Here is a 17,427-nt window from a genome sequence, read left to right as displayed (position 1 = left end):
GGTCCCATACATTATGCATCACTGTCTTACTTCATTATCTCCTCATCTGCCATTTTGCTTGCTGCCTATGCAGAGTGCAGCATTTCATGACAAACTCTTCTCTCCTGCTGCACTCTGCATTAGCAGCTCTGGCTGGGCCATGAAGAAGCAATGCGAACCATCACTAGAGCGTGGAGGCGGTTCACTGAAGGGATACGGCGTGGGGGGCAAAATTTGGCACCTTCGTAGACTTTAGTGAGGAAGCACAAAAGAGTATTTATCCCACAAATTTTCACTGTGGCTGGTGAAGAGCTTCTGCCGTGTGTCCCACCAGATTACAGCTGATCACTAGAGATCCCAGCAGTGAGGCGCCACCTGGTGCACTGCCCCTTTAATACTATGAATCAGGTCTATTGCGGTAGAAGAGCGGAATGACAGAAGGGGATCAGGAATTGTCTGGGGGGTGATAACAGATGGACTAAGTGGGTTTACTGTGAATTAGATGCCGCTCATTCTGGAAACTGTAGAAGCCTCTATAATTAGTAACCGGAGTCGCTGGGAGGATTAATAACAGAATAATCTCATTATTGTGATGCTGTCAGGAAGGATATTCCCCCCCCCCGTCAGATTAAAATGGAACATGCCCGTCTGATCGGCATCCCTTCTTCTGGATCCATGGAGCTGGTGCAACACGGCCATTATCCCGATGATCCGTGGCCTGGCTTGGTGACTTATTTGCAAGGTCTCTAGGAATTTATGTGATTTCTGCTCCAACTCTAACATACGGCAATAAAGAGAAAAGCACATATGGGATTTGCACGCTTGGTCACATACAGACGATATGCTCGCCCTAAAAATATACCTATAAAGAGAAAAATCAGACAAAATGAAAAATTTGCAGTGGTCTCTTAATTTTTGCAGAGCTGTATATATATATATATATATATATATGTCCACACACACATACATGTATATATATTACATAGTCTCCCATATTATGTATATTGCCGTCCCTTATACAGTGCCCGATCTTATGTACAGTACCGTCCCTTACATATCGGATTATATAGAGCCCTGGTTTTTATTACATACCGTCCTGTCTTGTTAGATATATAATGCAGTGATGGCTGATGGAGCATGGGAAAGCTTCTTTTCTAATGGAGGAGCTGATTGACTGGTAGTCTGGTCACCGGCTCCGTCATCAGCAGTGATTTTATATCTAACAAAAAAGGTGACTATGTAGTAAAAGATGTCGCTGTGAATAACAAAAATAACAAAAATACACTAAGTAAGAGACAGCACTATACATAGCAGAGGAAGCTATATAATAAGGGACAGCACCATATATAACTAGAGAGGATGGTATGCAATAAGGGACGGTGTTACACATAATAGAAGAGAAAACTATGTAACTTAGGACGCCACTATAATGTATATAATTAGTGAGTACACTATATACTAAGGGACTGTGATATACATAATAAGTCAGTACACTATATACTAAGGGACTGTGATATACATAATAAGTCAGTACACTATATACTAAGAGACTGCTATACGTAATAAGTGAGTACACTATATACTAAGAGACTGTTAGACATAATAAGTGAGTACACTATATACTAAGGGACTGTGCTGTACATAAGTGATTACACTATATACTAAGGAACTGTGCTTTACATAATAAGTGAGTACACTATATACTATGGGTCTGTGCTATACGTAATACGTGAGTACACTATATACTAACGGACTGTGTTGTACATAAGTGAGTATACTATATACTAAGGGACTGAGCTATACATAATAAGTGAGTACACTGTATACTAAGGGACTGTGCTATGCATAATAAGTGAGTACACTATATACTAAGGGATTGTGCTATACATAATAAGTGAATACACTATATACTAAGAGACTGTGCGATACATAATAAGTGAGTAGTGTGCACTATATATAAGGGACTGTGCTATACATAATAAGGCTACATCCCTGTATCCGTGTGCAGTGTCGGTGTGCTACCCACTTTTACAGACGCATTGAGCATGTCCTATTCTGATTCTCAAAATCGGATCAGAGCAGGACATTCTCTGACCTTTACGGATCTCATTCTCAGATCCGTGATTTTCATGCATGTGTGAATGGACCTATAAAACTCTGAGTCCGTGTGCCTTCCGATAAAAAAACCTTGAAGCACATGGACATTTCACACAAATGTGAGAATGTAGAATAAGGGATTTTACAAAAAAGCAACATCACTCCACATCATACAGTGCAGATACATCCAGGCACTTACCGCTGACCTCTCGTCTGATTAGAGCCGCTTTCTCCTGTTTCTTCTCCATCTGGTCAGACCTTCATGACGACATCTCCCAGCCACGACTCGTCTTGTCACGGTGATTGAGATCTCTGAAGTCTCATGCACACGCTGCTTATTTCTTCTTTGCAGATTTGCAGCAGATTAAAATCTGCATAATGTCAATTCTTGCAGCGTGTTTCACCTGTACTAAAGGAGGAAAATACGTAACAAAAGCATGGCAAAAATGTGAGAAAAAAATACCTTATATACTTGTGTATAAGCTGAAAACGCCCCCCTCAGCTTATACTCGAGTCATTGTCCCAGAAGCTGGCGGGGGCGGCGGAGTAGCGGGTCACAGGAGGCAGGAGCCGGCGGCCCGCTGCTAAAGCGAAATTAATATTCACTGCTCTGGCAATGAATATTCATTTCTGTTATAGAATACACAGTTACAGCTGCAGCCGCCTTCTTCCAGCAGCTGTAAAAAAAACCCCTCCTACTTACCTTCCCTGCGTGCCCTCGTAGCATTTTGTTATGGTGCCAGCAGCTCCTTCGGCCAAGTGATCATGTGTCCCCGGTGAGTGGAGAGAGGTGAATATTCATTACCTTAATGAGCCGGGACACGTGATCGCTCGGCCGCAGGAGCTGCTGGCGCCGGAACAGGAAGGATGCTGCGAGGGCGCATAGGGAAGGTAAGTAGGAGTTGTTTTTTTATGTTTTTCTCATGGGGGGGCCCTGTATTCAAGGATAGGGATGAGGAGCCATGCATACAAGGACAGGGATGAGGAGCCCGTGCATACCAGGACACGGATGAGGAGCCATTCAGACAAGGACAGGGATAAGGAGTCATGCATACAAGGACAGGGATAAGGAGCCATGCATAACAGGATATGGATAAGGAGCCCGTGCATACAAGGATAGGGATGAGGAGCCATGCATAACAGGATAGGGATGAAGAGCCTGTGCATACCAGTACAGGGATGAGGATCCATGCATACAAGGAAATAGATGAGGGGACAATGCATACCTGGCTTATACTAGATTCAATATATTTTCCCAGTTTTCTGTGGCAAAATTAGGTGCCTCGGCTTATACTGGGGTCAGCTTATACACGAGTATATACGGTAAATGTATTTTACACAACTTTCTTCCTGCCAACACATTAGGATATGCAGCAGAATTTTCTCCTGCAAATCCTGAATGTATGCACATAGCCCACGTCACTGTCCTGTGTAACCCCCATTCATTAAAGTACTTGATAGCATCAAAATGAATTTGGAAGTGGGAGAAGGTGCCATCAGGTACTGAGCATCCCCCGCCACCTCCTAATTCATTACACGTCCCTGATAGCGTCTTCTCCCACCTTTCAGTTAATTTTAAAGGGTCCTATGCATCTTATCACCTCCTCTCCCAATCCCCAATAAATTTTAAGTCCCCAATAGCATCATAAAGAATTGTGAGATGGGGGAGGATGCCATTAGGGGCTTAGCATCCTCCACCACTTAATTAATTTTACAGCCATATCTAATCTCCTTCACCTCCTCCTGTTCATAAGGCTATTATAAGTCCCCCTTCTTCCCATCCCAATCCTCCACATTCCTCATTGTCCTCCTCCCCCTCGCATCCCATCATTGTCCTCTCCCCACCTCCATCATTGCCCTCTCCATCACCTCCATCATTGCCTTCTCCACTACCCCATCATTGCCCTTTCCACCGCCTCTATCATTGTCTTTTCCACAACCCCCATCATTGCCTTTTCCCCCATCACCATCATTGCCTTCTCCCCCACCACCCCCATCATTTCCCTTTCACCACCTCCATCATTGCTTTCTCCCCCACCACCCCCATCATTGCCCTTTCCTCCACGTCCATCATTGCTTTCTCCCCCACCACCCCCATCATTGCCCTTTCCATCACCCCCATTATTGCCCTCTCTACCACTTACACACACCAATCACCTCTCTGCAAGTTACACACACATCTCCACCACCTACACACACACAGACAGACACACACACTCATACACAGCACCGCTCACATCGATGCACGTTCCCTGCAGCTTTCTTTCTGACACAGAAGCGTGCTGAATGCTGACATCATCCAGCCATGCTGCTATGTCAGACAGCAAGCGCGGCCAGGAAGCAGGACTGATCCCTGCAGTTCCACTCTGCTGCCATTTTGTCCTATAGGCAGTGGAGCTGCAGGGATCGCTCCCTGCCCGCCACACATGAGTGGCCCCCCGGAGCCTCGGGGCCGGATAAACAGGCCAGATTGCACTCAGTGTTAGCCGCCCTGCAGGGGCCTCACCGGCTGCACATGCGGTTATTGCATTCAAGGTTTGTTAAACATTTTCGGTCTTACATCATGAACGTCGTTTGTGGAGGCGCTCTCCACAGGCGATGGTACCGTGAAGGTCTGATGTAAGTGCGAAAACGATAACAAACCTTGAATGCAATAACCGCATGTGCAGCCGGTGAGTCAGTAAATGATCAGTGGTAACTAATATTGTTACCCGCTGACATCTGCTTCTTGCTCTTTACGTTTCCGGTGCGTCCAGGCTCAATTATGAAAGCTTTATTCATGAGATAGTTGGAATGTCAGAATCTCGGGATGGGATATTTGTGGAGATACGTTCTAAGCTCAGGAATACAATTTCTATATAAACCTTAGGAGCTTTCGTTCTATTTCTCCATTGGCAGTCGTTAGGGCAGATTTACGATAGTCAACCCAATCACCGGCCGATCGGCTTCATGTTTGCCGATTGCCTCTTTGGACAGCCGGACTGCTCTTCAGATGAGCACAGAATGGTCGGTAGTGGATCATTTTGTGCACATAGGTTGTCAAGCTTAAGGATCATTTCACCCAACGAACAAGCGTTTTGCTCCTCCATCGCTGATTGTTTTTTGTTCTTTTTACCTGTGGGCTGGTGACCGGACCCAGGCGTAGAGCGATGGTCACCATCCTACTATGGTTGTAGCTCATCAAGCCAGAAAGATTATCTGTTGACCCTTTGAGTTTGCCTTGTAACCCGAATTGGAAACGTTTTGTGTCTCCTAACAGACCTATGGCCACTATACGGAAGAACTTTCTCAATTTGCTCGAAAAGAAGCTGTCAGATTACTACAAGAGAAGCAAAGTGCGAGTGCCAGCACAACCAAGCCCCCTGATGTCCAGAAGCAATGCTACTCCAAGTGCCATGGTGAGACGTCATCACGAGAGATCATAACCTCGGAGCTTTGTGCAGACGTCATAATAATTATTACTTCCTTATGATGTAATTACACTTTCTTCCATTTTTTTTCAGCCTGCATGCAACGGGTGAAGAAATATTTCATCAAAAAATTGGGAGAAGATTGGATCTTCCTTGTTCTTCTTGGTCTTGTCATGGCGTTGGTGAGCTGGAGTATGGACTATGCCAGTGCCAAGAGTTTACAGGGTAATGTTGGTTTTGTAATGTACTACAGGATATGAATGTTTCTAGTACTTTATATGACTGTGGACTTGATGTGGTTTCCATTTCTGATGGATGCAACATAAATATCTAGCTATAGTTATGTTTGGTACATTAGCTGCCTGCAGTACCTTTTACCACCACTGCACCAGTGGAAAAACCTTTTCATAGCCTCCAATGCAACAGCGCCACCCGCTATGCAGCCTTTTGCATCTTTTCCATTTACATTAATGTCCTTTCGGTGTAAGACTCATGTGCATCTTATCACTTGGACGCCATCCTACTAGCAGTATTTATGGGCTGCAGTATCAGGCCCATGCACTCTGGTATGATGGTCACTACTTCGGTATTGCAGTGAATGAATCAGTGCACTTTCATTATCCTGATTGGTGTTGGTCCCAAATAATAGTTCTTCAATCTACGACTGAGGGGCATCCTACCACCGGTTTGTAGTAGTATGAAGGGGCACTTTGGATCACTTGCAATACCAGCCACAACCACACTAGTCGGAGGTCACTGTGTCTGGAACTACAGTATAGAAGGCATAGCTTTTTCCTTCTGCTGATAGTTTGAGGTTCTTTAGGACAAATCATCAATATTAGACTGGGAAAAAAAACCTTAAATATAGTAATAATGTTCTTGACCCATAACATCTCACCTCATTTCTGTTTTCTGTTTCCCAGCATATAAGTGGATGTATGAAAGAGCTTCTCACAATGTCTGGTACCAGTATATGGCTTGGGTGTCCTACCCTCTCGTTCTTATATTATTTGCTGCCGTCTTTTGCCACTTAGTGTCTCCACAAGCCATAGGTAAGTAGGTGTCATGATTGGCCTTCAGAAGCCGTTGGTAGTCTGCTTCTCTTAGCCCTAATCTTACTGTGTTCTGTATATATCTTTTCTTATTTTATCATTATACCACACATAAGTCCTCCTAGTCCTTTAATGTTGGTGCCATATTAGCATGTGTCTTACGGGGCCTCCGAAGCATGTAGCAGAAACTTCTCAGTTGGGTCATCTTTGAGGAGCGTTGTGGGCCATCGGGGTAACCGGAGACTGTATCAGCTATCTCTTGACAGTGAATTTATCATTAAACTCTATCCTGGTGTGAGTCACTTACCCAGCTAAGACTATGGTCACCCATCGAGGCCAGTCTCATCGTGTGTCCCTACATAACCCTCTGTCGACACTGTAGATCCAACAAACACAACCATCAACAAGTTATCCTGACTAAATCTTAGTGTTGACATTCGGCTGCTTCTTTATAGACATATATGTGAAGGGGAACCAGACGGGCCATTCGTTCCAATTTCCCTTAATCTTAGCCATTGAGGTTGCTAGTACTCAGCCATGAGGACTGATACCCAAATATTCTAAAATAGAGCTCCTGACCTCCTCATGTTTTCTCCAAAACTGTCCTTTGTGGTGTCTAAGACCTCTTTATTTGGTAAGGATAAATGGGACAATCAACAGATGCTAGCCATTTTACCTATGTGAGCCATAAAAAGATACGGTATGGCTCCTCAGCGCTTGAGAGATCAGACCCCCAACCACCAAAAGTTGACCTCCTAGCACATCACTCAACTTGATTGCCCCATCTCCTTTCAAGGATCTACGGGTCAATTCCTCAAATCCTTTCCACTTTTATATCCTCTAGGTGTCCATAGACTGGTCAAACACGTTAGACAAAAGTTGGCCAAATCTATTGCCTTTGGTTGGCCTGTATATGAGGTTCTCCCAATTTTTTCCTAAGGGCAGACGAAGTTTTGGTCCTTTGTTCCCATGGGAGATAAGAGGATGCCAGAGGGGTCATTGACAAAAATATGTACGAGTGTCCGAGCCCAGAGATGGGTGATTGTGCTGGAGTCCATTTTAACTGTTTGACGACCACCATCTCAAGGATATAGCTCGCCATTATGGGCTTTGACCGGTGGATGACCTCTAGTGATCTGAAAGATCATATTGAGACAACTCCTTAAACTATTTGTCGTCTTATCAATTGCCCATTCTACTTCAATTTTTGCAAAATATTTCACCAAATTATTTTTTTCTAATAGATCATTTTATTTTTTCCTCTCTTTTGTGCAATCACTGACTGGAGTGCTTCCATGTAAGTATTCGTAGAAATGAGACCCAACCAAAAGATAAAAACTCTGCAACAAATTGAACCTTTTAAAGCACGAGGATGTTTTGCTTACAAATCTCCTATTTTCTTGGACCACCGCTGAGCTGGATCATTCCCGATAAATGCTTACGTGATTGTAAAAGTCTTTAAAAATGAAAAAAAAAAGTTTTATTACAGTTTTTGAATCAAGTTAAATTGAGGTCCTCAAACCTTCATGTTGTTATTTCTTCTAAGGATCCGGAATCCCAGAAATGAAAGTTATTCTCCGAGGTGTCGTACTGAAAGAATACTTAACTCTCAAAGCCTTCGTAGCCAAAGTGATTGGTCTGACGGCCTCTTTGGGGAGTGGGATGCCCCTAGGAAAAGAGGTAAGAACATTCATGGAGGTCACATGGTAAAAAGAAAAAACGGAAAGAAAGATTGAAATGAGATAAAATTTAAAGAATGTTGCAATGATTAAAAAGCAAAGAAATTTAAAGGGAAATCCAATGTTGTATAATTTTTTTTATATGCTTTAGGTCCTTTAGTTTTGAGCAAAATGGTGGGTGTCCGGGTCCTGAGACCCCCACTCATAACTCAAAAGACCTCTTAGAAGTGTGTAGCCAGGAAACAGGAGCAGAGTACGGATGCGGTAGAATGCCTTTGAATTTATATTGGATCCATACTTTATTGTGCGCGCAATTCTAAGAGGTCTTTAGAGCGATCAGTGGGGTCTCAGGACCCGGGACCCACACCTTGACTAATCTGCTCAGAATTAAAGGGTCAAAAAGGTATAAAAAAAAAAAAAAATTAGCCAACAGTTTACTTATCCTTTAAGTGGATTTCCCCTTTAAGTCTACTTTGCTTCTCAATCAATGCAACATTTTGGAAATCGTATCCCTTACAATCAGGATTTGGACACCCACTAATCTGCTCAGAATTAAAGGGCTGTAAAGGTATTAAAAAAAATAGACGAAAGTTTACTTACTCTTTTAAAAAAAATGTGGTCACATAGGCTTCTTAAAGGAAGACATTGATAGGAGTCTGTGAGTTCAGACCCCCCCCCAGCGATTTCTGGACTAAAATGATTTCTGAGGACAATCTGCTGGCTATTTAAAGGGAATGTCTCATGCATTCAAATTAAGCCTTAGAAATTAGATTTCTGCCTGTAGGATAGAAATATCTTTTTTTTTCTTCTCTTCTTTTCTATCAAACATTGTTGCTTATATATATATATATATATATATATATATATATATATATATAATATGCAGCATATGTATCTTCCCTAATGTCAGCTGTATACAGACTCTTATCTGTGTTTACTTTGTAGTTTTGCTATTCTGATTATCAAGAATTCAAGAAACATGTGATAGATCTCATAGTAATGATAACGAAATGACTCTGTTCATTCTGTCCCAAGCTATACAGCACAGCTGACAAGTAGGCTTTGAATTACAGGAAATCTTAATTTCTCATTTGTGCTCCAGTGGTGCAAGATTTTAAGACTTTTGTTAAAATAAATGTTGATAAATATAAAAAAAAACAAAGCTGCATGCATATAGAGTGTTATCTGTGTGCTTAGTTTATAGTATTACAATTTCGCCTTTTTAAGGATTCAAGAAATACAATGGAGCTCTCATAATATTGATGATGAAATGACTCTGCTCCTTCAGTCTCAGTCTATACAGTAAAGCTAACAAGTGGGCTGCAGTTAACAGGAAATGTTAGCTTATTGTGTGCATGCTCCACTAGTAAGTGTAAGATTTTACTTAATGTGGAAATTAATATATATAAAATCAAAACATACGAAGCTGCATACTGAGCCTGATCTTTGTGTTTAGCTTATAGTGTTACTATTTGGCCTTTAAAGGGATTCAAGAAATACAATAGGACTCTCATAATGAAATGTGTTATGAGCTCATTTTCTGCTCCACCAGCTGGGAGTTCTCCTTCCGTTCTCCCTCTGGTAGTGATAGGAGGTAGTGAGGTTAGTTTAATTGGTAAAGGTCTACCACCTGACGAGGAGGATAGTGATTGGATCTCTGGAGTATCAGACTGGATATAAGACAGCCAACGCCCTATCCTGTTGCTGGTGATTCAGTCTGTTTCTCAGGTCTTGCACTTCAGCTCTGCTCCAGTCATCTCAAGTTAAGTTTGTTTTTTTGCTAATGTTCACACTTGCTCTTGTTGGTCAACTCAGTCTTTGTGTGGTCAGCCAGCCCGGCTGGGCTGTGCTGAATTTCCACTCTTATTTATTTGTATTTGCCAATTTGCCTTTTTGTCCCTTATTAAATTGGCCTCTTTTTGCTCTGTCTCAGAATATTCCAGAGTGCTGATATAGTGGGAGAAGTCTAGTGACTTCAGGGTTAATTTTGTTATCAGAAGCGTTGGACATTATTTTTGGTAGGGTTTTTTTGGCAGATTGCAGACAGTATCTTTCCTTTCCTGTCCTTTCATTTTAGTTTGGCCCCATCGTTTGCTCAGCCTATTTTTCTGCCTTTGTGTTTTCATCTTGCTTCACGGTCAATACATGTGGGGGGCTGTCTTTCCTATGGGGTCTGCTCTGGGGAGTTAGTTTTCCTCTTTTCTTAAATAAGGGTTATCTACCTCTCCGGTTGTGACGAGGCATCCAGGACCACCGTAGGAACGCTCCACGACTGCTTCTAGTTGTGTGTTAAGATTAGGGCTCTACAGTCTGCATAGTTACCAACCTCTCTGGTTTTCTGAGACTTAGCATGTTTTGATTTTTTCCTCCTCGGTGACCCATTCATAACAGAAATGGCACTGCTCATTCAGTACCAGTCTATACAGCAAAGCTGACAAGTGAGCCGCAGATAACAGGAAGTGTGAGCCTATTGTATGTATTCAAGTAATAAGTTTGAAACAAGCAAAATGTCAACATTTTTGTTAATGTAGATAATATAAAAAAAGCAGAAAAACAAGCAAAGAATATGTACAATCCATGAATAATGTGTTATTTCCACACATTGTCTTTACTGTCGGATCACATGATGTAATATATGTGGACAGGTCAACACAGCGACTGTCTGTGTCCAAAGCAAACATTCAGCAGACGTTCTTGCTCTGGATTTGTACTTCATGATATTTCCATCTATAAATAAGACACTCGGCAGGAGCTCCGTTACTTGATCGGTTGTGATGGGACGGAGAGATGCGCAGGGTGTACTCGGGAGGGCTTCCCTATCAGGGCCCACGCTCAGTGAAAATTCTTCTGCAATAACTTAAGCACCAGCTGCCGCCAGTAATGACTGAACGACACAAACCAAAGGGGCTCAACGCAGGAGGTAACACGGCCCTAATATGGTGACGCCACAGGGATTGTCACCTAGTTTTTCCAAATTACTGAATGGAAATATATCAAGTTATCCAGGAAGATATTCCCACTAGCAGAGAACTCAATGACTAATATTTACTGGGAATGTCAGATCCAGGTTCCTGGGATTCACCAAGGGAAATTTTCTTCTTGCATGCTTTCTTTATTAATTGCATCATAATCTATAAATTCGCAGATGATACAATATTGTTAGCGACAAACGTGGATGGAATGAAGGACTTATTACGGAGTGTCAAGATGGAAAGCTCGAACATGGGACTGATACTCAACACAAAGAAGACAAAGATATTGACTAACGCCATGTACAACCGGGACATATTTGAGATGGACGGTGACAAACTGGAAGTTGTAAAGAACTTCAACCTATTTGGATCAATAATCACTAAAAATGCAGCATCGAAGTCAGTAGGAGCATAGCTATGGGCAAGTCAACAATGAAGTCAGTGGACAAGGTCTACAAATCGAGGAACTGTTCACTGGTGACGAAGACAAAGCTCATATGTAGTCTGGTCTTTTCTGTGGTAACCTGGGCGATAAAGAAACAAGACAGAAGCAGAATCGATGCCCTCAAAATGTGGTGCTGGAGCAGGATGCTATCAATACCATGGATAGCAAGAAGAGCCAACAAATACATTTTGGAACAAATCAAGCCAGACGTGTCACTGGAGGCAAAGATCTCCAAGCTACGGACTTGACTACTTTGGACACATGATACGAAGAGAGCGATCACTGGAGAAGGACATCATGGTCGGAAGAATAGAAGGAACAAGGAGAAGTGGAAGACCAGCAACCTGGTGGCTTTATACTATCTTGTTAGCAGTAGAAAAGATCCTGGTGGATCTATCTAGGCTTGTACAGGATCGATCTTCCTACAGAGTGTTCATCCATCAGGTCACCATGGCTTGAGATCAAGCCGAAACTTGTCAAAAATAAAAAAATCTATAGCGTAATGACTGTACATACAGGACAGATCGGCAAAATCCATAGGTTATTGCTAATGCTCCTCATAAGAAGTAGTAAGCCCGTGTGGTGAGTGATTACTCCAAAGTCACCTCTGCTAATGATATGCTGGACCCTTAGAGCAATCATGAAAAATGTCACGATGTCCAAAAGAGTAATGGCCATTGTGTAGAAAAAAAAGATGTTTTTAGATAGGAAATTGGGACTAAACTGATGCTAAAATTAGTTTTGGCAATTTTTGTAACTATGCATAGGGGTTAATTGCTTATCGAAGCTTGTGCCTTCCAATGGTCCAAACTCTGACCTTGTTATACTTGTCAATAGAGATGAACAATAAGACCATGGTCTAGCGGTTGCTCTCCAACATGATGTTGTGGCGGCCAGCTAATCAGATTAGGGGTTATAGATGTTACTGTCAGGACTCTAATGTCAGGACCCTGTCGGCGTCAGCAAACTGCCACGCCGAGCAGGGTGACTTACCCACACTATGGGAGAGCGCGGGGTCCAATACTGTGGTGACAGTTTAAGCAGACAGGACCTGCGGCACTGAAAATAGTAAGGAGTCCCAGGACCTACAGTTGTGGCCAAAAGTATTGACACCCCTGCAATTTTTTCCGATAATACTCAGTTTCTTCCGGAAATGATTGCAAACACAAATTCTTTGGTATTATTATCTTCATTTAATTTGTCTTAAATGAAAAAAACACAAAAGAGAATGAAGCAAAAAGCAAAACATTGATCATTTCACACAAAACTCCAAAAATGGGCCAGACAAAGTATTGACACCCTCAGCCTAATACTTGGTTACACAACCTTTAGCCAAAATAACTGCGACCAACCACTTCCGGTAACCATCAATGAGTTTCTTACAATGCTCTGCTGGAATTTTAGACCATTCTTCTTTGGCAAACTGCTCCAGGTCCCTGATATTTGAAGGGTGCCTTCTCCAAACTGCCATTTTTAGATATCTCCACAGGTGTTCTATGGGATTCAGGTCTGGACTCATTGCTGGCCACCTTAGAAGTCTCCAGTGCTTTCTCTCAAACCATTTTCTAGTGCTTTTTGAAGTGTGTATTGGGTCATTGTCCTGCTGGAAGACCTATGACCTCTGAGGGAGACCCAGCTTTCTCACACTGGGCCCTACATTATGCTGCAAAATTTGTTGGTAGTCTTCAGACTTCATAATGCCATGCACACAGTCAGGCAGTCCAGTGCCAGAGGCAGCAAAGCAACCCCAAAACATCAGGGATCCTCCGCCATGTTTGACTGTAGGGACCGTGTTTTTTTCTTTGAATGCCTCTTTTTTTCTCCTGTAAACTCTATGTTGATGCCTTTGCCCAAAAAGCTCTACTTTTGTCTCATCTGACCAGAGAACATTCTTCCAAAACGTTTTAAGCTTTTTCAGGTAAGTTTTGGCAAACTCCAGCCTGGCTTTTTTATGTCTCGGGGTAAGAAGTGGGGTCTTCCTGGGTCTCCTACCATACAGTCCCTTTTCATTCAGACGCCGACGGATAGTACGGGTTGACACTGTTGTACCCTCGGACTGCAGGGCAGCTTGAACTTGTTTGGATGTTAGTCGAGGTTCTTTATCCAATATCCGCACAATCTTGCATTGAAATCTCTTTTCTGTCCACATCTAGGGAGGGTAGCCACAGTGCCATGGGCTTTAAACTTCTTGATGACACTACGCACGGTAGACACAGGAACATTCAGGTCTTTGGAGATGGACTTGTAGCCTTAAGATTGCTCATGCTTCCTCAAAATTTGGTTTCTCAAGTCCTCAGACAGTTCTTTGGTCTTCTTTCTTTTCTCCATGCTCAATGTGGTACACACAAGGACACAGGACAGAGGTTGAGTCAACTTTAATCCATGTCAACTGGCTGCAAGTGTGATTTAGTTATTGCCAACACCTGTTAGGTGCCACAGGTAAGTTACAGGTGCTGTTAATTACACAAATTAGAGAAGCATCACATGATTTTTTGAACAGTGCCAATACTTTTGTCCACCCTCTTTTTTATGTTTGGTGTGGAATTATATCCAATTTGGCTTTAGGACAATTCTTTTTGTGTTTTTTCATATAAGACAAATTAAATGACGATAATAATACCAAAGAATTTGTGTTTGCAATCATTTTCAGGAAGAAACTGAGTATTATCTGACAAAATTGCAGGGGTGTCAATACTTTTGGCCACAATGGTAGATCATGTGACTGCAGGGGGCGGGGCTTAGCGTTCTACTGCAGCAGATGATATAATGTACCTACTGCAGGGAAACTGTAGAAGAGGAGAGGAAAACGCAGGTCAGAAAAGCGAGGGTTCGTACACGGAGAGGGCTGTGCGGTACCAGAGGGACGAGCAAAGAATAGTCAAGTCACAGGCAGAGGGTCATACACAGAGAGGTAGCACAGTACAAGAGGGTCAGGCAGAACTCGTAACAGGGACAGAACCGGATCAAAACCAAACAAGCAACAAGTTATCAGGCACAAGGCACACGTACACAAGAGGCCAACTAACTCAGCCGAGGGCAGGAGTATAACTGACACCGGACCTAGGTCAAGTGAGCATTAAATAGCCGCCCTCTGCCAGAGAGAGGCAGAAACAATTAACCCCTGTCTGACCAGGACGGGCCAAAGACAAAGCCCATCCTGGATCATGACAGTTACAGGATGCAGGGCTCTTATCCATCAGCCATAGATTACTGATGTGGCCACTCGCCCATGGTCCAGGAAAATTGTTTGCTCAACACTATTAGCCAAAAAGGCAGATTTTCCATAAGATAATTCTAGATTTACAATCTAGAGATGTAGCAAGCACCAGATGAGTGCTCGTTTTGCACTATGGTGAACTTTGCTATTTGTGTAACCTGGTCACTACAATCCAAGGTTGATGGATGACCAAGTCACACAACTAGCGTAGTGTTCCATAGATCGAGCTGAACATATAAAAAATAATCAGACGGAGAAAATCTATGTAAAAACTGGATCATTTACTGGAATACGTAAAAATAAAGATTTATTAAAAAGACAAGACGTTTCAGTTCCACTAAGCCTTCCTCAGGTGTGAGATACCCAATGAAGGCTGGATACTGCCGAAACATGTTGTGTTTTTAGCAAATCTTTTTTTTTTTTTTTTAATTCCAGTGAATTATCAATTTTTTGCCGTAGGAAGCACCAGTCACTTGGTTATCTCTGTCTGATTAGTCTCTGTTGAATCTTTCCCTAGAAGACTTTTCCACACCAAACAGGTTGGCTGCACTCATCTGCAATAGTTCATGAGTAGGGTTGAGCGGACCCGTGGAAGTTCGGGTTCGGATGAACTTTAGTCCAAAGTTTCATTTGGGTACCAGAACTTGACCCGATCTTGACCCCGGACCCAAAACAGTCAATGGGTACCCGAACTCTGATGCTGTAAAATGGTTGTAAATGGTTGTAGTAAAGGCTAGGGGCTCAAAAAAGGAAGCAAATGGGGTAAGAGTAGGATAAGTGCCTTGTAAACAAATATAGATAGGGAAATTACTTAAAAAAACATAGAACAAAAAAATTATAAAAAAATAATCTTGAACCAGGAGGCAAAGGTCCAAGTAGAGGAGTGGAGTGGAGCTGTGCATTGCATGCGTAGTTTACTGTACTTTTTAATAAATAAATGAATGGAAAAAAACAATGTGGGGTCCCCTATTTTTAATAACCAGGCAAAGAAAAGCAGATAGCTGTGAGTTAGTCTTATTATACTGGGAAGAGGACAATAACCATGAACCTTGCCAGACTAGTAATATCAGCTCACAGCTGTCTGCTTTGCCTTAGCTGGTTATTAAAAAATAGGGGGGGACCCCATGTCATTTTTTTTGGGGGGTCTTCCATTTTTAATAACCAGAAAAGGCAAAGTAGACAGCTGGGGGATAATACTATTGGGCGGGGAACAGCGTCAGACTGGAGAACCTTTGGCCCACCAGAGAAAATCATTCTTGGGGTCCACTATGTAGCTACATAAAAATAAATACAAGACCACCATTTGTGTGGTAAAACACGCTAATATCAGGAGGGTATAATATAAGGTAGTACACGTCTTAATTATGTAGCAGGGGTTGGGGTAGAATCATAGAGGGGAAGCTCCCTCATTGAATATAATGTAGCCCCCCTCATAAAATAATGTAGCCTCCTCATAAAATATAATGCAGCCCCCCTCATAAAATATAATGCAGCCCCCCTCATAGAATATAATGCAGCACCCCACAAAATATAATGCAACCCTCTCATAAGGTATAATGCAGTCCCCACCATAGAATATAATGTAGCACCCTCATAGGGTATAATGCAGCCCCCCTCATATAGTATAATGTAGCCCCACCACAGAATATAATTCAGCCCCCCCATAGAGTATACTGTAGCCCCCTCATAGGGCATAATGTTGCCCCTCTCATATAGTATGATGTAGCCCCCCCAGAATATAATGTGATCCCCTGAGAGAATAATGCAGCCCCACCACAGAATATAATGCACCCCCCATAGAGTATACTGTAGCCCCCTCGTATAGAAATATGTAGCCCCCCAGAATATAATGTAGTCCCCTGAGAGAATAATGCAGCCCCACCACAGAATATAATGTAGGCCCCCATACAGTATACTGTAGCCCCCTCATATAGTATGATGTAGCCCCCAGAATATCATGTAGTCCCCTGAGAATAATGCTGTCCCCCAACAGAATATAATGTAGCCCCCTCATAAAGTATAATGCAGACCCTCTCCACCCCATCATTGTCCTCATCACCACCTCCATCATTGCCTTCTCCCCCACCACCCCTATCATTCTCGCCCACCACCCCATCACTGCCCATTCCACCTCCTCAGTCAATGCCTCCTCCCCCACCACCATCATTGTCCATTTCATCACCTCCATCATCACCTCCATCATTGCCTCCCCACCACCATCATTGCCCATTTCATCACCTCCATCATTGCCTCCCCCACCACCATCATTGACCATCACCTCCATCATTGCCTCCCCCATCATTGCCCATCACCTCCTTCATTGCCTCCCCCACCATCATTGTCCATCACCTCCATCATTGCCTCCCCCACCATCATTGTCCATCACCACCATCATTGCCTCCCCCCACTAATATCATTGTCCTTTCCCACTACCCCCCTCTCACAGACACACACACACACAGTACCACATCACTCTCACACTCACACACAAAGCACCACACCGCATACACACACACAAGCACACAGACTTAGAGCACAGCTCACCTCCCCGCAGGACATCCCGGCAGCCTCTTCCT

General features: G+C 42.9%; 1 protein-coding gene across 1 annotated transcript in view; it reads left to right on the top strand.

Moving 5' to 3' along the window:
• The first annotated feature begins 612 nt into the window (after positions 1-612).
• Positions 613-17,427, top strand: part of CLCN1 (chloride voltage-gated channel 1) — a 53,085-nt gene continuing 36,270 nt past the window's right edge. The window contains exons 1-6 of the mRNA XM_073552757.1: positions 613-705; positions 4,975-5,082; positions 5,336-5,474; positions 5,580-5,711; positions 6,410-6,538; positions 8,085-8,218. Coding sequence (XP_073408858.1) covers positions 613-705; positions 4,975-5,082; positions 5,336-5,474; positions 5,580-5,711; positions 6,410-6,538; positions 8,085-8,218 — 735 coding nt within the window. The remainder of the gene's footprint in view (positions 706-4,974; positions 5,083-5,335; positions 5,475-5,579; positions 5,712-6,409; positions 6,539-8,084; positions 8,219-17,427) is intronic.

Source organism: Dendrobates tinctorius, unplaced genomic scaffold (genome assembly GCF_039654945.1).
Source record: "Dendrobates tinctorius isolate UK_male_01 unplaced genomic scaffold, ASM3965494v1 ptg000196l, whole genome shotgun sequence".
Lineage (NCBI taxonomy): Eukaryota > Metazoa > Chordata > Amphibia > Anura > Dendrobatidae > Dendrobates > Dendrobates tinctorius.
This window is presented reverse-complemented; position numbering and strand designations above follow the sequence as displayed.